This window comes from Danio rerio, chromosome 25 (genome assembly GCF_052040795.2).
Source record: "Danio rerio strain M-AB ecotype USA chromosome 25, GRCz13ab, whole genome shotgun sequence".
NCBI classification, from domain to species: domain Eukaryota; kingdom Metazoa; phylum Chordata; class Actinopteri; order Cypriniformes; family Danionidae; genus Danio; species Danio rerio.
In genome coordinates, this window is record NC_141045.1 from 20,885,603 (window position 1) to 20,909,935 (window position 24,333).

General features: G+C 34.1%; 2 protein-coding genes across 3 annotated transcripts; both read right to left on the bottom strand.

Moving 5' to 3' along the window:
• Positions 1-118: 118 nt before the first annotated feature.
• actr6 (actin related protein 6) lies at positions 119-8,863 on the bottom strand. Its single transcript, NM_199696.1, is given in 11 exon segments — positions 119-613; positions 692-830; positions 902-1,073; positions 1,475-1,553; positions 3,057-3,155; positions 3,234-3,290; positions 6,326-6,461; positions 6,547-6,670; positions 8,275-8,343; positions 8,434-8,551; positions 8,654-8,863. Coding segments are annotated over 11 exon segments (1,191 nt in total). The 5' UTR covers positions 8,722-8,863; the 3' UTR covers positions 119-483.
• A 251-nt stretch (positions 8,864-9,114) lies between these two features.
• Positions 9,115-23,179, bottom strand: gtse1 (G-2 and S-phase expressed 1). 2 transcript variants are annotated; one of them, XM_087310787.1, is made up of 12 exons: positions 23,082-23,154; positions 22,760-22,817; positions 22,434-22,491; positions 21,311-21,938; positions 20,052-20,213; positions 18,750-18,891; positions 16,740-17,114; positions 14,788-14,857; positions 14,495-14,707; positions 12,574-12,880; positions 12,383-12,499; positions 9,115-9,455 (listed from the first exon to the last, which is right to left on the bottom strand). In XM_087310787.1, the coding sequence occupies exons 2-12, from the start codon at positions 22,779-22,781 to the stop codon at positions 9,363-9,365; spliced, it is 2,187 nt and encodes a 728-aa protein (XP_087166913.1). In that variant the 5' UTR covers positions 22,782-22,817; positions 23,082-23,154; the 3' UTR covers positions 9,115-9,362.
• Positions 23,180-24,333: the final 1,154 nt, after the last annotated feature.

Consider the following 24,333-nt stretch of genomic DNA (forward strand, 5'->3'; position numbering starts at 1 on the left):
AATATTCCAATGCAGAAACCTGTTCCTAGTTGATGTTTAAGTGGAGATTTATAGCTTAGAGCAGGAGCTTTTTTTCTTTAAATATGCATTTTAAATTAAATATAAAGACACAAATGGGTAAAGTATAGCAAACAAACGATTGAGTGTATTTTGGAGGTTTTCTTTACATTGAAACACTTTTAAAAATCCCAAAACCTTAAAACAAGTTGCTTGCTTTGTCATTAAATAGACTTAATTATATAAGTACATACACTTTTTAACCAACAAAAGGGTAAAAAAAAAAAAACATTTTTATTTCTCCAGTTCACATTATTTTCATACAAAAAAAGTTTCTTAATACAAAGCTATATTGAAAATCAAACAGGCTAACTATTGAATAATAATGAGTGCAATGAAAAAATATGCCAATGTACACCTTAGTTTCAAACAAAACCTGTGCAGTGTTCAGATTTTCTGTACCCAAAGACAGAATCCCAACACAGGTCAAATATCAAACTTCTCCTCGCATATATAATGTCCATTTTCCTCATAATCATCTCGGGTGACCGCCATCTCTTCAAAGTCAGGGTTTTCTGCCAACAACTTTCCACCTTCCCATGAGTAGCAAATAGGGCTGAGAATAAAAATGAGATAAAAAAATTCAGTAAACCTTCAGACAAAACTGACATAAATCATTATTTCGGAAACATACTTATTTGGCAAGACGACAGAAACATCATATTCAACTGGAGCGAGAGCCCGGACTTCTTTATAAACCCGATCTCTGAATCCAGGGAACAAAGTGTTGCCGCCAGTAAGAAGAATGTTCTTATAGAAATGGGGCTGCATTTCTGGACATACAAAAATAGGCATATATTAGAGAAATTTAAACCTCAAAAACACCCAATGGGATGGCATGTACCTTCTGGCATGTTGTTAATGGAGTTGACCAAAGCTTCAGGTATGCCCATCTCCTGAATGCCAATGTCAGAGGGGTGAAAGAGCATCTCCGGGACAGCAAACCTCTCATTGGTGAGCCGCAAAATCTGCTCCCCAGTCTTGTATTTGCCAGTGAAATTCATCTCCTCTAGAGGCTGCAGGACACCAGAAGTAAACAGAAAATGGTAAAACTGGATACCCTGTTTGAGATTTCACATGCCATACAAGACAACAGTATACTTAAGTTGTTATGCTTGTGTATCAATTACTGCACTTTGATTTGTTTTTGCACTGCTTAGTTTGTCCACAAGGTGTCAGAACTGAAGCAGGCTGTTCTTTCAGTCAGATAAACTGTTTCAGGGGGTTAAAACATATCTGCCAACTCAATTTTGAGTTATAATTCTCTCTAATTTATAATTCAATAAATAGAGCAGAGATGTTTTGGTGCTCTTAATTCTTAGGATTTGAATTTGTTCAGTGATTGGTTTTCTACTTGCTAACAATTTTACCGTTAAATGCTGTTGGACAAGACTTTGGAATGCACTAAAATGCTTACCTTGCAAAATCCCTTTTTGATGGAGCTGAAATCTGGCAGCACATAGTCTTTCATCACTGTATTATCTTCACCTTTTAATCTGTAAATCACCAGAAAGAATCATATTTCACACACATCTACATACATAAATAGCAGTTTAATATGTCCTTGCTGAATACATTTTTATTAAAGGTGCAGTATGCAAGTTTGATACCCTGTGGTTGAACTAGGCATCTCCTGGTTCAAAACACACGCAAGCACAGGTTGCCAGATTGACGACATCAACCTGACTATCAAGTGTGCCCGACTATCGAGCCAAAAATTTAAATAGAGCTCTAAATAAAAGCAACGGCACAGGATAGAAGGAATACTCTCCATATTAAAAGAAGTTTTTGTCCTAACCCACACCTGAAATTTAAATTTTAGAAAAGACTTCTATTTCTCATGGGTTAAAAACGAGATAAACTGACAATAAATCACCTCAGGTACACCTCATGTGCTTTATTCACTGTTAAATGCAAACAATGCGAGTTTGAATGCCAGTTTACATGGCATTTACCACCATACTACTGAAAGCAGCAGCAGATAGTTCAACCTCAGATCTTAAAAACAAAAGTGTTTGAAATTGAAATTTAGAACTGTGACTAATATACCAACTAATATCAGTGATTCAGCATGTACATTTACCAACGTTGAAGAAGTTTAATATGCATTAATTAGATTTTAAACCTTACTATTTTGTTGGAGTGCAGTGAGTGTGCATATATATTGTGTGCTTCTAAATGGCTGCATTTAAATTTCTGTCGTGTTTTGCCTGGTGCAAACAGCCAAATTGCTTATCACTGCAAATCTCGTCACACAGCATGTTGTTAGGGCACAAGGTTACAATGTAACCTGCTCAACTAATAATTCTGTTTGTAAAAATGATATTATTTGCTAATTAATTAACCACTTCATGTGGAACTTTGAATCTGCCTCTCATTTTGAGTGTGATACTGTCCATCGGTGGTCGCATTTTAGTCACGGACGAATACTTTGAGAGCCTTCCTGACTGAATGAATGAATAAAATACACGGTTTTCCACCAAGGCAGCAGGGGGAGCAGAAATATAATTGGCCAAACTGGCATTGGATGGGTTAAAGTGACCAAAACAAAGACAGATGTTTTTTGCATGCAGAGCACATTTTCAAACCAGAATAACTGACTTTAGCATTGTTTTTTGGATAAACAATAATGTTTTTTATGCTTTAGAAGAGTCAAAAACATACATACAGCACCTTTAAGGAGAATTTTTTTTGTTTGCTTGTTTGCATTACTTTGACAAAAGTGAACTCCATACATATAATCAAAGCATAGTAAAGCCAAGTATCTATTTTTAACTCTTTTAAATGTCAACCAAATGATTTAGTCAGTATATTCAGAAAAGCCATAAAAATCTGTAATAGTTTTTTGTTCTACCTCAAGGAAAATATAATTTCAACAAGACATTCCATTGTATTGAGATTTTTTTAAAAGCTGTATTACACTTTAATTGTTCTAATACTTCAACACCCTGTTAGTCTATAACCCAACTTTTAATAACTTGTGAATGCAATAACCATACTGTGCAATCTCCATGTCCTTGTAGAAATCCTGCGACACATAACACACATCCTCCTTGACCTGATTGATCACATGAGTCTCGTCCATCACATGCAGCTGCCTTTAAAACACACATTAATACAAACTCAAGGAGAAGAAGCGTCAAACGATCTTCTTATTCAAATGGTAGAGAGCTTACCTGTATGAAATGATCTCCTTCAAATGATTGGTGAGCAGTTTTCCTCCAACATTTATTCTAGGAATTATTCAGAGATTTGTAAAATTATTGGATGTATACATAAATGAGTTTAACACTAGAAATGCCACTGGGACAAATTTACACACACGCAGCTGTTTTCAAATGTACATAACAGATTTTCAATAAAATATCAAAGTGTCCCCATCACTGACTTTTACTAAAACTTTGCAATGTTTTGTTTTGACGATGTTTTCAGGCAAAAAAGGGGCGTTTGCCTGTTCTGTTTACACAACAATCACAGTTTTGAGTACTGGCCTGGTACACAAAATGCAGCATTATAAAAAGTTTTCACAGATGAGTGTAAATGAATACTGACATAAATCATTGTTTCAGAAACATACTTATAAACTTGATAGTCAAAGAAAGCGAGTTCCCAGACTTCTTTATAAACCCACAATTTATGGATGCTAAACAGGTATTAGAGGTAATAAATTCAATGAGTAATGATAAGGGCCAGACAGAATCTGCTGACAATTCTTTTGCTATTTCTGCACAGAATTTTGGAAAAAAAATTCATATATAATAATATAAATAGTAAACAAAGCAAGTCTCTCATATGAGACTATGTTCACACTGCGAGGCTTACTGCTCAAGACTGATTTTTTCTCAGATCTGATGTTTTAGCATAGCTGTTCACATATTTGTTATAAATGTGGCCAATATCAGATTTGCAGTGTGAACAGACCATGGTCCTTAACTGACCCGAAAAATTACAGTTACAGACAACACAAAATGTCTAATTATGCACACAATGTGTAAACTGTATGAAGTAAGCCCATTGTTGATTATGCTTAACATAATTACTGCCCTTTTCACAACCGTGGTGTGATTTATGAACTGTAAAGAGTTGTTCTGCTACTACTTTTGGCATTTGAAACCTAAAATAAGTCACTTGCAGTATGATTGCAAACACTGATCATTTGTGATTTATGACAACTGTGGTGCACGTTTTTCTGACCCCTGGTGTAGTGAACTCAAGGGTTAATGAGCAGCTGCAGACTGAACTGTAAAGGCAGAGTTGGTTTATCTCTGTTTGCAGAGTTATTTATTTTACTTCTTTTCAAACAACAGGCACGTGCAGAAGAGGGTTTGGGTGCTTGAGCGCGTGCCTTTTTTTCTCTCTGAGAGAAAGTTCCCCCTTAAAATGAAATTGCCCCCTCCTTTGCACACTCCCCGCCGCTCTCAGCTAATAAACCATAAGAACATTTTCATTTGTCAATAATATCACTGAAATTAATTTAAAATCTGAATAAATATAAATGTACACACATTTAGACACGTTAATAAATAGACTTAATAATGGGCTAAAAATTGGTGGAAGTCTGTAGATTTCGTGATGGCCTAATGAGTAATTTTACTTTTTTTCCCTCAATTGTGTGTGTGTATAGCAATTCAGTTTTAAATTTCTATTAAACAATTGCACTTCTTGCAATTTGGTGTTTTAACTGCACAATTCTGTCTTTTTTCCCCTCAAATTATGACTTCTGATTTTTTGACTATTACCTCACAATTCAGACTTTTCTGTCAGATGTGCTCATGCGGTTTAACTCAGCATCAGAGTAGATCACTTAAAAACTATTTGCATATAAATACTTAATGAAAACAACAATTCTCTTTTGAAAACTGTAGTTACATGTAGGGCTGCTCGATTATGGGGAAAAATCATAATCACGATTACTCAAAACCATTATCAGTTGAAGTCAAAATTATTTCCTCTCCTGTAAATCTTTTTTATATATATTATATTTCCCAAATTAGGTTTATTTGGGAAATATATATATTTTACTTTAACATATATTTTTTACTTTTAAAATATATATTTTACTTTAATAAAGTTTACTTTAACAGAGCAAGGAATTTTTCACAGTATTTCCTATAATACTTTTACTTCTGGAGAAAGTGTTATTTGTTTCATTTTGGCTACAATAAAAGCAGGTTTAAATATTTTGAAACCTATTTTAAGGTCAATATTATTAGCCCCCTTGAGCAATAAGTATTTTTAATTTTCTGCATTACTGATATACAAAGACTTGTCTAATTACCCTAATTAAGCCTTTAAATCACTTTAATCTGAATGCTTTGAAAAATATCTAGTATAATATTATATGCTATCATCATAGCAAAGATAAAATAAATCAGTAATTAGAAATTAGCTATTCAAACTATTATGTTTAGAAATGTGTTAAAAAAATCTTTCCATTAAACAGAAATTAGGGGAAAAGGGACGCTAATAAATCAGGAGGGGTAATAATTCTGACTTCAACTGTATATATATACACAGCTTTTTTCCTCCCTGTAAATAAGGAAAGGAAAATAAATACAATAGAATAAAAATATGAAACAAACTGTGCTTTAAGCATCTTCACTGTACGAAAAAAAAAAACACTAATAGCTACAAAAGTCCTTCAGTCAAGAGTGATTAATTTTGTCAGTCAAGAATGAGTGATTTTTCTCCTTTTGTTGTTTGATTGCTAAAAACAGTCGGCAGCAGAATTATTGCGCGCTGTCACTTTAAGAGCAGTGCGTTGCTGATATATTGTTTCTCTTTCACATGTCTTTTGATTCTCAACTTGTTTGTTATTACACAAAAGAGGGTTAATATGAATAATCACTCAACACCACACTCTGACACCTATTTGACCATTAAAGCGCTCAGATTGAGATGACTTTAGATGTGTGTGCTCTGCTCGTCTCCGAGACACACAACACAACAGCATGCGGTCTCATTCGCGCTTTTAAAAACATGAACGATTCGAATGTACATCAATGAACGATGCGCATCCTGTGCTGCAAATGTTACATTACAGGACATGCTTTTAGTAATTTTCATGTGAAACTGAGCTTTGCCGTGCAACAAATGTGTACAACAGGAAAAGGGCGGCATATGATGCTACAATCGTTTTATCTCAATTAATGTTTTTTCATAATCGTTAGAAGCCGAAATTTAAATCAAATACTAAATTTTCAATTAATTGCACAGCCCTAGTTACGTGCATGGAAAATTTGTGAGATCTGTGACATTATAAACTCACCTGCAGATACCCTCTTTCATTTTCCTTCCCCTGCAATAAGGAACAATGTGTGTGAAGGAGAAGCCACTGTCCACCACAATGCAGCACAGCTCAGAGTTATTCTCGTGGAAGTATCGATGAGCACTCAAAGATCCAGCTGCAAAAATAAATTATGCCATCAGATGCACTGAATTCACTTTGCTACATAATTAAATGAAGGCTTTATGCTACACTGAACTCACCGTTAATTCTGAGCGCTGACTGGAATTGGTATTCCTCAAATAAAATCTCATTCATGGATTCTTGAATTGAGCAAAAGTTGAAGTATGGTTCAGTGATTACAATGTTGGTATCAGCAAAGTCCACCTGTAAATAATATATTGGGTAGAGAATGAAGACTTCATATATTTATTATGGAAGACAGTTTCCATCACAGATTAGTTTTGTTTTCAGAACTGCAACTATTTTTAGGAATTGCAAGAAGGACAGTAAACTCACAATTGTAAGTTTATTAGTGAGTTTATTACAATTAGTGAAATTGTAGGCTTAAATCTTACAGTTTATAAATTGCTTTTTGCAATTCTGTACTTTTTTATCTTGTTTCTCTAAAAATTATCACTTTATTTCTAATAGTTTTGTTTTCTTATAATTTCAGTATTCTTAAGGACTCCTCTCACCCTGCTCACTGTTTTCTATCTGGCTTTCTGGCAGGCACTTTAAGTTCCACCCGGACAAAAACAAGCAAACTGACTTTTTCCCCAGAGCTGTCTCTTTTGAACTCTGCCCCCAACTGACGCTTTTGCCCCGTCACACACCCCCTACACTCCCCATATAACTTACACTCGCTATAAATAATGCAATATTTATTACTTAAAATGTACATAGTTCAAATTGCACATATTCATCGCACTACGTTGCACTAATTCATCTTGAATTGTACATAACCTCTGTCTGTATAGATTTGTAATTACTGTGTGTTCTTATCTATCTGCACAATTCTGATTATTAATAGAAACCTGTACATATATTCATCTATTGTTAATCTCCGTTTATTGTTAATACAACCTGTATATAGTGTTCATAGCCCAGCCATCTGTAGATATCGGCAGATTTTCTATAATTGCATTTTATAACTTATAGGCCCACACGAAATCTGTGCGCGCAGATTTCTGCAGATTTTAAGCACATCATTAATTTGGTTTATTTACTCGTGTAAACGTGTGTAAATTTATATTTATTCAGTTTTTAAATTAATTTTAGTAATATAATTGACTAATATGAAAATGTTTGTATGATTTATTTACAATAGTTTGTAAAGCAATATTTTCTGTCTTTTAGTAGATATATTGTATGAGAGACTTGCTTTGTTTAACAAATAAAGTGGATCTAATTTGATTTGCAATGTAAACATTAAATAAAAATTAAAAAAGGTATTTCTTTTTATTAAATTTATTAAGATTTTAGTAATGATCCTCCCCCCCAAAAAAATCGTCAGAAATCTGCAGATTTTTAACAAATCGGTGCAGAAATGGCAAAAATTTATCCAGATTCTGTCTGGCCCTACTCGTACCTATATCCTGCATTTGCTGCATTTCGGTGCCTTGGACTTGTACAGGTGTAATGACAATAAAGCTGAATCTAATCTATTTTTGTTTTTATAAGTTTGGAACTGAGTTAAAATTTGCTTTTCTGAATTTGATTCTCTCAATTCTGATGTAAATGTCTTGCATTTTTTTCTCTTAGTTTTTTCCCATTCAGTTTGTGAGCAGATTTCCTACTATTTTTATTTTATTTATTAAAATAAGAGTTAGATTCTTTCAGAACAGCAGTTTATAACTTTCCTTATTTTAAAAGGAAAAGTCAGAATTCATCATATGAATTTAAATTCAGTGGTGGAAAAAATCTTCCATATCATAGAGTACATTTATTACATTTAATAACCGGTATTGTGTAATATTTCACTCAAGTACCTTGAACATCTCTTTTCCAAACAGATGATCCCAAACCTTGCGCTGCACATCCCAGTTTACAAGATAACCCTGATGTTCATGCAGAAAAATATATTAAATAAAACACAATTCCATATATTCATCGCAGAGAACGTGTCTTAATATGAATCATGGAGATACCTTTTGAAACGGGAGAATGTAGAAGAGTCCAGACGGGTCTTTGATTTCGTCCAGCTGGTTTGCAGTGAATGTTTTCAGCCTGGAGGTCTTCGTGCGGAACTGGCTATTTGGAATAACACTACACAGAAAAGAAAACATTCAGTAACAACGTTACTATATCGGCTAGAAACCACGTAACGTGTCTTACATGATGAGAAAAGGCATAATAAAAACACCATACCTGACTTTCTCATGACTGTACCCGATTTTAGCGAAGTACGCGCCATTGTCCAACACTAGCGTTGACATGTTTACATCTCAGTTACTCGAACGGAAATCATAAGGTGGGATGGACAAAATGACTAAAGCTACAGATTATAAAGCAAACTGTATTTTTAAATAAACATTGAACCTGTTAAATAATCATGCCGCTCTATGGACGACTTCTTCTATTCTTCAGATCTGAAAAAACAGTGGACAGATATCGCCCACTATAGTACTGGAGTATATTTGCATTTTATTTTTTACTTGCTGACATGTAACGAATAAAATAGCACAGAAAAAATACATATCGATTAAGAGTAGGTCAAATTTAAAACAAACACAAATATTGACACTGCATGATTAAGACAAAATTCTGTGTGGGAGAATTTTTTTTATTTTATTTTATTTTTTTCAATAAAAAAACTGCAACAGACACTGTAAATTTAATACATTTATTTGTACCTTCTGGGGGGAAATACAAGTTTCATTTTTAAAATTCAGCAAATTACCATAATTACATTAAATTCACATGAGACAGACAACACAAATAAAACAAACAAAAAAAAAGGTTAATAACGAAAACAGCAGCATCTGCTCTCCCTCTTTAAGTTCATGTTAGCACATTTGAAATGCTCCAGTTATTAATTTTTTTCTAGACACAGTTCACAGTAAAATCAGCAGGTCCTCTAAAACGATAAGTCGATCAGCGGCGCCACATTTTCAGATCTTTTCTTGTTCTCTGGACTCCACTTTATAAGAGGTGAACTCAGGTCAATTAACTAGGGGGAAAAATATATACATTAATACTTCATTTAAGTCACAAATATACACAAGGAATTCATGAAATGAAAAAACTACTATCCTTCACATGTTTGGGGTTTGCACAGGTACATTTGTTTATATCTTGCAATCAGTTCCTCTTTACAAAAATGAAATAACGTCTGAATTGCAAGAAAGAGTTTTTAGTTTATTACACAATTTACAGTGCATCTGGAAAATACACAGAGCTCTTCACTTTTTCCACATTTTATGTTACAGCCTTATTCCAAAATGAATTTAATTCATTTACTTTCTTAAAATTCTGCACACGTTACTCCATAATGACAATGTGAAAAAGACTTTTTCGAAATTGTTGAAAATTTATTAAAAAAAACCTGAAAAATCACATGTGCATCAGTATTCACAGCCTTTGCTCAATACTTTGTTGATGCACCTTTGGCAGCAATTACAGCCTCAAGTCTTTCTGAATATGATGCCACAAGCTTGGCACACCTGTCTTTGTGAATGTTTGCCCATTCCTCTATCAGGCTGAATGGGAAAACGACGGTTTACAGCCATTTTCAGATCTCTCCAGAGATGTTCAATAAGATTTAGATCTGTGCTCTGGCTGGGCCACTCAAGGACATTTACAGAGTTGTTGTGAAGCCACTCCATTGATGTTTTGGTGGTGTGCTTTAGGTCATTGACTGGAAGACAAACAGTCACCATAGTCTGAGGTCAAGAGCATTTTAAAACAGGTTTTCATTCAGGATGTCTCTGTACATTGCTGCATTCATCTTTCCTTCTATCCTGACTAGTCTTCCAGTTCCTGCTGTTGAAAAACATCTCCACAGCATGATGCTGCCACCACCATGCTTCACTGTAGGGATGGTATTAGCCTGGTGATGAGCGGTGCCTGGTTTTTCCAAACGTAACGCCTGGCATACACTACAAAGAGTTAAATTTTAGTCTCATCAGACCAAAGAATTTTGTTTCTTATAGTCTGAGAGTCCTTTAGATGTCTTGGCAAATTCCAGGCGGGGAGTGGCTTCCGTCTGGCCACTATCATACAGGCCTGATTGGTGGATTGCTGCACAGATGGTTGTCCTTCTGTAAGGTTCTCCTCTCTCTACAGAAGAATGCTGGAGATCAGACACAGTGACCATTGGATTATTGATGATCAACTCCCTGACTAAGGCCCTTCTCCCCGATCACTCAGCTTAGATGGCCGGCCAGCTCTAGGAAGAGCCCTGGTGGTTCCAAACATCTTCCACTTACGGATCTTCCACTGTGCTCATTGGAACTTTCAGAGCACCAAAAATTCTTCTGTAACCTTCCCCAGCCTTGTGCCTCGAGACAATCCTGTCTACAGGCAATTCCTTTGTCTTCATGCTTGGTTTGTGCTCTGACATGCACTGTCAACCCTGAGACCTTATATAGACAGGTGTATGCCTTTTCAAATCATGTCCAATCGACCGAATTTACCACAGGTGAACTACAAATTAAGCTGATGAAACATCTCAAGAATGATCAGTGAAACAGAATGTACCTGAGCTCAAATTAGAGCTTCACAGCAAAGGCTGTCAATACTTTTGTACATGTGATTTTTCAGGTTTTTTTATTTGTAATAAATTTTCAACAATTTCAAAAAGTCTTTTTCACATTGTCATTATGGGGTATTGTGTGTTAAAACAAGGAAATAAACAAATCTAATAAATTTTGGTAAAAGGCTATAGCATAAAAAATGTGGGAAAAAGTGATATGCTATGAATACTTTCCGGGTGCACTGTAAATACAGTTAAGCCATCACATTTTACAGCTTGTATTTCGCAACAAAGTATGTCTTGCAATTCTGATTTTATTTTTAAGATGAGTTTGTATACTAGTTGTGAGTTATTGACAGATTGTACAGAATTGACAAATATTTTTCTAGCATAATGATTTAATAATCTACAACAAAATAGAGAGAGCTTTGGTGATAACTAAAGGAATCTTTGCTTATTAACAATACCTAACCTCAAGATAGAAATACCATCACAAATTGAAAATAGTGGTCAGAAATGCACATTTATACACAACAAGAGACCCAAACAGCACTGCTGTATTTTAAACAAAAGCAAAAAAGCAAAATAGAGCTTTATTGTTTTCCATGTTATAATGTTTTATATAAAAAGTTTCAGAAAATTTGCCATACTTAATATGTTTATTATTTTTTAAATATTTCCCAGGTGCTGTTTCTTCACAAATCATCACAGTATTTCTTATAACATTTTTTTTTCTCTGAAGAAAGTCTTAAGTTTGGCTAGAATAAAATATATATATTTTTATTTCTAAGTTAAATATTATGAGCCCCCATAATCATTTATGGGTCACACTTTACAATAAGGTTCATTAGTTAATGTTAATTAATGCATTTACTAATAGGAACAAACAATGAACAAAACATTTACTACTGTATTTGTTCATGTTAGTTAACGACAGTTAATGAAAATACAGTTGTTCATTGTTAGTTCTTGTAAACTCACGGTGCATTAACTAATGTTAACAAGCATGGACTTGGATGTTAATAATGCATAAGTAAATTTTCAATTATGATTAACAAATGCTGTACATGTGTTGTTCATGATTAGTTCATGTTAGTAAATGCATTAACTAATAAACTTAGTTGTAAAGTGTTACCCATTTATGTTAGATGATTCATGATTGATTACATAAACCACTAGTGTTCAATGACTTGCCTAATTAACCCAACTAAATGCATGTATCTTGCAAAATAGTTTATGTTATTAGAAATTAGTCATTAAAGCTAGTGTTTAAAATCTATCTATTTCCTTCATTAAACCGCACTTCAACAACAATTGAAGAACAAAAATTTTACAGGAGGGCTAACAACTAATTAGACACCAAAAAACATGATTGCAGTCTGGACTACAAATGTTCCTCTCACCTGTCCCGCCCACGGCTTTCCAGAGGAGGTTTTGATCAGGTCTGGTGTATTGGACAAATCAATGAGCAGCTTTTCTGACAGCTGACGTGTTGGTGCAGGCGCATCCACCAGCAAAACCTACAAACATGATCAGATGCAATAAAACACACTTGCAACACAATTTATTTTAAAACACACTGATGTAAACTGACCTCTTTTTTCTCCATGTTCTTCTGCGGGTGCTGTTTGTGCATGTCTGCTGTGGTTGGAGGTGCTGGAGACTTGATGTCGACTGGAGAAGGAGGCTCTGGATCACACGATGAAGGCTCTGGTTGATGTGATGGAGGTTCTGGAGGAGGCTCCATGTCTGCTGGCTCACAGGCAGGAGATCCTTCAGACTCGTCCTCCATATTAAAGAGCAGAGAGCAGGGCTGGAGGTCAGCAGGAGGACAGGTCTCCTCAATGGACACCGAGGGCTGCTTGTATTCTGATTTCTCACTCTCTTTCATGTTTTCTGGGCTGCAGAAATGAAGTTAGGCTAGTAAGTAAGAGTTAGATGTCTAGTTACTGTATAAAGGGGTATTTATTTATATGCTATGGTATAAGTGAAATCACTTTTAAACCGATAATTCAAACCAAAATGTAAATTCTGTCATCATTTACTCACAATCCAATAGTTTAAAATCTGTTTGAGTTTCTTTCTACAGCTGAACACAAAGGAAGATATACTGATAAATGTTGGAAAGCAGCAGCCATTGAATTCCATAGTTTTTATTTATTTATTTATTTTTTTCCTACTGTGGTTGTTGATGGCCCCTTATTTTTAACATTCTTCAGAATATCTTGTTTTGTGTTCAGCAGAAAAAAACACATTTTTAAAAGCTTAAAAGCAAATGAGTGAAAGTAAATGGGCTGTATGCAAAGCTAGTGTTTTTCAGCCAATGATAAACTTTTAGTGAAAACTTAATAGGACTATTTTCATAAGGTTTCTTTTACAGCATCTGTGGTGTAATGTAATTATAATATATTCAGTTAAATAGACTTAAACATTCATTTAGTTGTTCAAGCTTAAAGGGTCACGAAACATTAAAACACATTTTTCTGAGCTGTTGACAGTCGTATATGTGTCCCACACTGCTAAAAACATTATTAGGACACATATATTTTAAAAAAAAATTTGCGTTATTTCAAGAAAAATCATACTTCTGGTTAGGGGGGTTTATTAATGATTATTAATTTAATCTGTTGAATATTTCTTTGAGTAAACAAGTAGAAATATACAGTTATTGAAATGTAATCATTTTAATAATAAGATCAATTAATGAACTGAAGGTTATCTTATAAGTAGGTTCAATTAAAATATTTTGATTAGTAAGCTGATCTCATTAATTTTTTAATTGATCAGAAAAATATAAATATTATAAGAATGTCATCGTTTATGAGTGACAACAGTAACGTGTGTACTGTTAAGTATGGATGTAACGATGCAATCAAGCTACAATTTAATTCGATTCATAATACTGATCTCACGGCACCCTCTTTACAATTTGTTTAACAAAATGTGTTAAAAATCTGTTTAAAAGTGATTTCAAAACCTGGGATTATGAAATTTAGAACAAGTGCCCTTTTATTATTAGAAGTACTGCACATTTCTTTGTAAAATTTAAAATCTATGTTGTTAAACAACAAATTAAATTGATATTATAAAACAAATTTTAAACAAATAAACAAAAAAAGAAATACAAATTTGAAAAAAGTATCTTTAATTTAAACAAACTAAGACTTTGTCTACTTAGCTTGGATCAGGTTTTACTTTTATTATTATAATATATAATAAACATCAGCATATCCACATTTTCTGGCATGATCTCTGAACATTTGAAATGTCCCTGCTGGTGATTCAAATAAATAATTTAAAATTAACAGGTATTCCGATTATGTTTTTTAATTAAGTGATTTCATTAAAAATGTGTAATATAAAAAGTTTAATAAGCCGAGAAGAAAAGCTAAATTTGAAGCACTCTCATGTTTAGGACACCTTGATCAATGTTTTCATAGCTAGATGCTATTAATAAATAATGTACCTCCATCAGTGTTTCTCATATGGAGAGAGAGTAGAAGGGCTAGAAATACCTCAAACAAATGGGCACTTCGTCAGCAGTGGATGAGCACTGTGTGATCTGGACAGGTTTACTCAGACGTGACACACTTTTAGGTGTGAGAGCAGGAATGCCTGACACACGGCGGTTTACTGGGGTTGGAAGAGCTGAGGGTCTCCTTAGTTTACTGGCCAGGGCTGAGGGCGTCAGGAGGCCTGCTGGAGGAGCCGCTAGATGATCAGGAATACTGTGAAGATCAGAGACAGAGTGAGGAGAAGCACTCAAAACAGCAAAAATCTGCAAACAATGTATTATTTACTAGATTACCTGTCAACACTGCATGCGGTCAATAATTTCTTTGGCTTCATGATACGAGGGACATCAGGTGATGTGGAAGCTATAATTAAAAAATACACACATTTTAACGTATGATTTTCTGCAGCAATATAATGTTCTGATTAAATCTTTTAAAAACGACAGTTTATTCAAAACTGAAAAATCAGTTGAAATTTCTTTCCAGGTTTGAGTTTTTTTCTTTTGTTGTACATAAATGAAGATTATTTGAAGAAAGCTGGAAATCATTGACTTGCGTAGAAGAAAAAAATATTATGGATGTCAATGGTTACAGGTTTTCAGCCTGTCAAACTATCTTAAATAATAGCATACACTGATAAAATATTTAATTAATAAATATAAAAATAAAACCACAAACAAAGGAACACACAAAATAGATTTTCAACAATAATATATGATAAAATGAAAAACATCTTAAAAATATCTTTAAAATGAACTGAAAGGTTTGTAAATGGGGAGTACAGTCTTAATTTTAGGGTAAACAATGCATTTAAGGTCATATTGCAGGCCAAAATAAAATGTTAAATATAGGAAATTATATTTGGTATACCAAAAAAAATAAATAAATAACAATAAGCAAATAAATAAATAAAAACCTTTATTTTATGACCATTACAACTTTGTTTAATGTCAATTTTGGGAATACACATTACATTAAAGTTTCCTCAAATTATAAAAGAAAAATAAATACAAAATTTAACAATAGCTAATGCACATTACAGCACTTACTAAAAACAAATATAAAGTTGTATCTATTAGTATTATTTCATAAACAAAAGCTAACATGTTCTATGGTTGTATTAATACTAAATAACAAAAATAAGGTTAAAAATATTGTAACAAATATCCTGTTTATTGATACTATTTACCAATGCTGTAACTAAATGTAAATGATTGTAATTATTGTTTCTTTTCTTATTGTAATTACTTTATTCATTCATTATCTTTTCGGCTTAATCCCTTTATTAACCTGGGGTCGCCACAGCGGAATGAACTGCCAACTTATCCAGCACGTTTTTACGCAGTGGATGCCCTTCCAACCACAAACCATCTCTGGGAAATGTGATTACTTTTTATTTCTTCATTTTATTTCATAAAAGTTTCTAAAATGAGCTGTAATATACACTATCCTAAAATAATCATAAGGGTGGGGTTAGGTGAGCCCATTAAAAAGCATTGGATGCAGCCCAGATTGCACTGCACCAGGTCTGCAGCCAGACCCCTCTCAGAATATTAGGTGAAAAACAGCAACTGCTGACTTCTATAGTATCAACAAAAATGCTTTAGGAAATCAATGGCTGCTTTTTTAGGAAATACGCAACACAGTGACTCAGTGGTTAGCACTGTTGCCTAACAGCAAAAAGGTCGCTGGTTCGAGTCCCAGCTAGGCCAGTTGGCATTTCTGTATGGAGTTTGCATGTTCTCCCCATGTTGGCATGGGTTTCCTCCGGGTGCTCTGGTTTCCCCCACAATCCAAAGACATGTGCCATGGGTGAATTGAATTAACTAAATTGGCAGTAGTGTATGTTTGTGAATGAGAGTGTATGGATGTTTCCCAGTACTGGGTTTCAGCTGGGAAGGCATTTGCTGTGTGAAACATGCAAAACATGTGCAAACGTAGGTGGTGCCTACAACAGCAGAAATAACAGTGTTTCCCTGATTACTGCAGTAAACAAAGCAGCGTGATGTCAAATCTAGCAGGATTTTATCCATTTCCTAAACTACACAGCATCGCAATACTCAAAGATTACATTTATGTAAAGTTTAGCATACTAATCCAAAGTTTAATACCATGTAAAATAGCATTTAAGACTCTTAATGGTCTTAAATTTCTCTAAATTGATATCAACTTTTAATATTTTTTAAGATCCTGCGGACACACTGTAATAGCTCCTCTATGTTAACGTTGCATATGTTTTCCTCACCTTCAGACTTGTGAACTGCTTTCATGTAGTTTGTCGGCGTGGGCACCACTGAAAGTCTCAGTTTCGGGTTTCCTCGAAAAGCACTTCCGACTTTAGCAGCGGATGCAGGGATGCTGGATGTCTTTGCTGGAGTCTGGAGCTGTTGAGGCGGCAACGACTCTGTCTTTTTCATGGGCGTCGCTTTGACAGGCCTGGGCATAATTTCAGACGTCCTTCTGCTCTGTGTAGTTATGGAGGTGCGTCTGCTGACGACTGGGTCTGGGTTTCGGGCAACAACTGAGGATTTGCGGCTAGAACTCGGTAACATGCTGACACTGCTCTGAGAACGAGTGCCGATGCTGTTAGTGCTGGAGTTTAGAGAGGAGTTGAGTTTGGCTGGAAAATATTAGGAAAAAGGAATATATTTTTTTATTATTTTTGTCTCATTTTCTTCATTAAACAATTTTATTTATAAGGCATAAGGTCATTATAAGGTCATATATTAAGCAAACTTCTTCTTCTGAGAGTGATACGCCTTGCATACTAATGAAGACTACATCTTTGCAAAAGTAGATTGAGCTGATGGAAATGCAAATGCCTAAATGTTTAAGGGTGCACTCACACTATGCACAGTTGCTCTGGGCATGCTTACGTTATCGATAATGTGCCGTTCAGTTTAGAAAGCAATCTCGCTCAGCAGTGAAGATTGCTTTAGTTATACCGTTGTAGTTGTTTGGGATGCAGTGACACGCAGTCAAATATTTTATTGAACAGATCAGCCACTTTTTACAATCATAATAAATGATTAAATAATAAACACTCATTTGGATATAGGTCTAGCACAAAAATCAAAAATTTTATAAACTCTTTTTTTTTTGAAAAACAGGTATTACAATCAAAGGTTTTTGGGAGAATTTAGGCATCTTGTTTTATAACTTTATAATCCAGAAAATAAACGCATCTTTTGTAAAATAAAATGGCATGTTACTTTAGGAAATCCATCTGTAAAAACTTTTAGAGTACAGATTTCCCAAGGTGTCCATATCCGGGACCAGGCCATATCCTGAGCTGCTGCGCTGTTGGTCATGGGGAGTGGAGAGCATGAGACTGATTCCAGTGACGCTCCAGGGACAGACGAGTCTTCGCTGAGGCCAGCTTCCAGCCTCCACTGCTGAGACTGCAGCTCTGCACAAGACTTTTGGCCAGCGGAGAAATTAAAATGGTCGTGCCGAACTGAGTCTGGTTTTCTCAAGGTTTTTTTTCTTCACTCTCCTATTGGTGTTTTTTTTCCCCTCTCTGCTGTCGCCACTGGCTTGCATGGTTCAGGATCTGAAAAGCTACTCATCGATGAATTTGCTCTTCAGTGTTTGGACTCTCAATAATGACTTCAAACCACACTGAACTGAGCTAAACTAAACTGAACTTAAACATTAAAAACTGAACTACCCTGATCCAGTTACTATGACCATTTATGTGAAGCTGCTTTGACACAATCTACATTGTAAAAGCGCTAAACAAATAAAGCTGAATTGAATTGAGATATAAATAAAATTGATGGAGTTTGGTGTATGTTAGAATTGCTGAAGTGGAAAGTTATGTGCAGAGAGAAAAGCTAATTTTGAGAAAAATATTGTAAGTATCCACGCAAATTATTATAATTTTAAAAATATAACTGATTAAATGTGACAAAAACATTTAAAACCTGTTTAGGGTGTCTTCTTTACATTAGACTGTAATAACTTCCTAAAAAAATCAAAAAGGACCAAACCAAACTAATGGATACTTGAAAAAAATAGTCTTCAGTGTCTTTAACTTCAAATAACCAGCAGATGGCATGAGATACCCAAGATTCTTTTTGTTTGATCACTTCATTACTTTTGGTTTCAAAAAAATATATTTATGCTTTAACAAAAGGCGGATTGCAACAAAATATTATGTACAGAATTTAATTAAAATTATTAAATGTCATTTAAAATTAAATATGAACATGCAATATATAATAGGGTGGCCTATGAGGATCTGAAAGATCACCTTTGCTCCCCGGAGAGACCGTTAGACTGGAGTTAATGCTGGACACAGATGAAGAAGAGGACGAGGTGTTTCTCCTTCTGTCCACAACCCTTGAGTTCTGAAGTGAAGGAGCTTTAAGAGCAGATGGAGCTCGCAGCTCTGTCTGAATGATAAAGCAAATAGTTAAACATACATTTATGAATAACAGCTAGGGCTGCACAAAATATCATTTTTGTATCGATATCGCAATGTGCACATCCGCAATAGTCACATCACAAAAATATGCCATGCTGAGTCTGAATTATAGTTGAGCAGGAGCAACAGAATTGTATCTAATCACTCTATTTACACAGTATTTATATGATTTATGCTAAAAAAATTCTTACTTACACTTTTTGTCTAGTTTCTCATCCAATTATCAAAATGTTACTTCACTGGCAGATAATTTAGCTTGTTTTAAGGGAAAAACTCTTCATATTTTTACCTATTTCTTTTGACAGTAAAAACAAAACAATATTTTTACTTGCTCTAAGAATTTTTGGATATATAGACTGGAAACGAGACGAAACAAAATGTAAAAAAAAAAAAATCATTTTATGTAAATTGTGATTATTCGATTTCTATTGTTAGACTTCCAGAAAACAATCAAATAATCCATTTCAAACCATCTTGTAAAACTGTGTTCACAGAGCAATATTTCAAATCGCAAAAAAATAAAATATCGCAATGTCAGATTTTTTCAATATCGTGCAGCCATAATAAGAGCATTTTTAAAATATGTAACATGACTAATTACTGGTATTAGATATCCCCCTGTATTGTAATAAATTACATTAAATGGCAAACGACTTGCATATTATCCCATTAAAAAACAAACACCCTATTCTATAACTGTCTGGGGGTTAGTATTTTTAAAAACTAATTAATTAATTATTATTATTAATATTATTATTATTACGCTATAATGGACCAAGGATGTAACAATATGTTTTAAGGTGAATGTAAATATATAGTGTAAAAAATGTCTACAAACAAAAAGTAAACTAATATAATTATTTCTACTCTATTTGTCATAGAAATGTCTCAAAGCAAAAAACATATACATTCATGAATGAATATAATGCACTTTAAAAAAAAAATCTGTAATGTGGCCAAATACCAGTATATGCATCCTCTTCTATGGTACTAAAGTACAGACATTAATTGGAAACCCATATTTTTATTAAGCAAGGGTTTATTAAACTGATAAAAATGTGTAGTGTACTATTGTATTAAAAGATCCTGAATATTTAAACTGCATACAACAGTGCCAGATCATTTTACCTTGTTTCTGGCCGGAATGCTGCTTCGCCCAGGCAAACTAGTGTTTAAGGAGGAATCACTGACGTCAGAAGCAACGCTGGTGTTATCAGAGAGAAGGTCTTCAGAGGAGCCAGCTCTACTTGTGTTTCTACTGCTGGGGCTGCGCTTCAGACCAAAATTACCCTGAAACACAGTAATAAACACAGAGTAAACCTCATATGTCAAACACTAAGATCCATTAATATGTAGTTAAATTAAGAGTGTGCGATATCTTACCATTTAATTACTTACAGAGATGCTTTGTTTCTAAATGAATCACTCATTCAAAATAATAAACTCAGAGACAGGACTGGCTGCTTTAGGGTATGTTTAAACAACGAATTAAAATTAATGAATATAGTTCATCCAGAAACATCCTCATCGTTTACTCATCAGCAAGTGGTTGAAACTTAGGAACTTCTTTATTTTCTCTTAAACACAAAATAAGATATTGTGAAGAATGTAGCAGCCTTAGTAGGATATAATGCTGTCCAACATTCTTTAGCATATCTAATTGTTATGTTCAACAAAAGAAAGACACAAAAACAGATTTGGAAGAGGAGGATGAGTTGTAAACCTTTCAACTTTACCTGCACTTGTCATACATTTACACATTTAATTCAGCGTGGGTGCCTTAATGCAACCTTCTGAAAGTGGGTTTCAAAGAGAAAGTTTTGAAAATGAGAACTTTAAAAGTAAAAATTCTGATTTTGCTAAAACAGTGACAATCTCTTTGAATCGAAATATAGATCCACATGGAGATATTTACACCACGCAAGAATAAAGAATTACAGAAAATAATGTGACTCTGATAAGGCTAATGCATGTCAAGTCATAAGCATGGTAGATCATTTGGATTTCTAATACAGTAACAAACTTTATCTTAATTTGCGGTTGTATATTGTGCACAGTGTGTTTTTTTAGAAGCTGAACGGAAAAAAAAACATCAAGATACATAAGTGTTGAAAAAAAATGTTTTAGTGGGCACGCTGCCTAAAAATGCATTGCTGTGGTGAACACGGCCTTGTGAGGAGGCATGAATTTGTCATTTTGTGTTCTGTGAAAATACATAATTGTTTAGCGATTCACCTCACTTTATCAAGTCTTTTTAACACTTAAGTGTCACATTCATCCTAAACCTGCCCTAAAGCCAGTACTAAAAACAACACTACGCAAATTATTCATTCAAAAGATGTCTCTTTTGTGTAAATATCGCACACCCCTAATAAAAGCATTCTCACTCTGCTTGGAGGAGGAAGCCTAGTTTTGTTGGCTGGTAATGGTTTTGCACTGCATGAAAGCCGTGAGTTCCCCTGGCCGGTGGGTTTGCTGGGTAACACCCCACTATTGGCCATAAGGACTTTGCTTTTGGATGCCAACTTATGTTGCGTCACAGCAGGCCTGACTGGACTGGATGTACTGAGACGTGGCTTTCCAAACCCAGCCTTCCCGTTAGTCTTCATCATGCGCTTCTGAATGGCGGGTGGAAGCTGCTTCATTGGACTGTCCTGCACTAGGAAGGTCTCTCTTTTGATGGGACTCAGAATATCAGCTGGCTTGCTGAACAGGTTCAGTTTAGTTGCTGCATCATCTTCAAATGTCTCAGTTTGACAGGAGGACACAACGCTGCTCTCGGCTGCAGAATCGGTGATGGTTTGCTCTATGTGGCTGGCGAGTTGTTGAGCTTCTTTGCAGATTTCATCAAACTTTTCTCCAGTAAGTGGACTCCAGCTGGGCTCTTCTCCCAGAGATGGACCACTGCTTATATTGTCCTTCATGTGAGTCTCGACACCATGAGAGATGCATTTCTCTTTATGACTGACTGGACCCACGAAGACCTCATCTTCAACTTCATAATCTCCTTTAGAGCTACGAGAGAGCATTTCAAGTGTTAAAAAGGGAAACCACAATACAGTTCATATTTTGTAGCACTTATCAAAGAAGAGGTTCTCAACTAGAGGCATCGGTAGATTTACAAGACAAGTACTTTTAAATAAATTGCACTAAAATGAGCATCAACACATGCTAAAACACTTCATTTCATGTTTTTAGCAGAAATCATATGTTAATATTTAGTTTTTATATTTCACATGTTTTTGTCAGGTAAAAACTGAGCAAAACTATTCTCTCACAAACAAACACAAATAAGTTATTGCTAGTATTTGATAAAGTTCTTAATATTTCTTCCGAATTTCAAATAAAATATTGAAATTCTAGGTTTAATTTTTTTTTCATTTTTCTTTTTGATAATTTAGCTTTTTATTTGAGTCTCAATAATGCTAATTTACCTTTTAAGATATTGATTAACAAAACATTTTATCTTTAGACAACATTGATTTGACATACTTAACAATGAAAACAAACCTTCCAGGTGACAACGAAACGTCAAAGTCAAATTTCTCCTCAGCCAGTGAAACAAAATCTGCAAGTAAAAGTGACAATAATAAACGGCAAAGCAAATTAAAAAATAAAATATACATAATTTACCAAATTATTTTCGGTGCTGCTGTCATACTACACGAACACAAAACGTACACTGTGGTATACTGTGTTGTTTTAGACATGTACCATGGTACTTTTTCTGACAAGTACCAGGATAATAACAACAGATTAACGCTGTACCACGAAACAATTACTTTTTTGTAAGTATAGTTTAGACAGATTTTGATTAGAAAACCCATAAACGTTACCACTGTGAGAAAGTGATGCCATCTTCAGCCAGGAAAACAAATGGAGGCCAAAGTCCTGCTAACAGTAGCACAATGTTATGTAGTTCCCCATTTGATTACGACACGTTTCAGTCATAGGGAAATACATTTCAAACCAAATACACAATAAAATACTGGTTATAAAACTTTCGATAGTTATTTATGCGAGCATTTTGTATGTGACAAAAAATAACGTTACATAAATAAGACACAACTCATGCAGCTTCAGCGGTTGAACTAATTACCGACAGAAATTTAAGCTTAAAACATATAGTAGATGTTTAATAAGGACAATAATACTTACGTTTTGTCCAAAGCTTTGTTTAGAGTTTAATTTATTAGCAGCAGTGTTGTCTATTCACAGGCACTAGCGATCTGTTTCCACATTTGAAATTTCGAGGTCTGGTTTCGAAAATCACGTGATTTGATTGCTGCAACGGGATTGGTGGAGCAGATTTCCGGAAAGCAGAGCCGTCATGTCGACGTTGCGCAGCACAAAATAAATGATACATTGTTACAGATAATATTTAATAGAATGTATGATTTTTAAATATAACAAAATATACAGTATCATATAATCCTTGAAAACATATTGAATTACTTCGAAATTAGATTTATAAAGCAAGGACATTTCTAATTATTTTAATTTAATATCTTTTTTATTATTGAATACAAGAATAATAACATCACTGGACAGAAGAAAAATTTAATAACAAAAAATTAAGAGGAGAAAAAACTATTTTTTTACAAAGCCTCAGTCATTAAGAAAAATATTATCATAAGCTTTAACAAACGTTTTATTCTTATTATTAATAAGCATAAGAGATTCGATATTGAACAAAATTTAAGCAAGGAAAGTATTAAATCTAAGTATTGCCTTTAAGAACTTATTTTGTGTATAAAATGTACGGTGTAAAAAAAATTAACAAAAAAAAAAATCGCGAGCTTGATCATTATCAGAGAAATACAGAATATATATCTGGTCTAAATCATGTTTAAGTATGGACGATAAATAAAAAATAATGTTATTCCAAAAACGTTTAATGTGTGTGCAACTATAGAATAAGGTAAATAAAATCTCTTCATGTATATTGCAAAAAGTACACAAATTAGATATATCAAAATAATAAGCAATTTGGGAATTTTTAGGAAATACATTATGCAAAATCTTGATATGTATCTCTCTTATTTTGTTGGTCATGCTGATTTTTTTCAGGTATAACCATGCTCTCTTCCATGGAATGCCGTCAGAAAAATTGATCCAGAAAAATGTAAATTTTGGGGAGGTATTTGTATAAAGAGTAGTGTAATAATCGTCTGACATGTCTGTTGTCAAATTTGTTTAAAAAAAAATACACTCTGTCCACAAAAAAAAAGCATGATTGTTTTCCTCTCATTAAAGTAAAGAAACATTTTAAATAAATGCACATAACCTGGTGACAAACGGCTTATAACACAATTGAAGGATTTAACTGGCAGTAAGAAATTACACAATGTCATTAATTCTACATAATCCTGAATATTGCCATCATTTTTAAATAAGTCCACCACAAAAA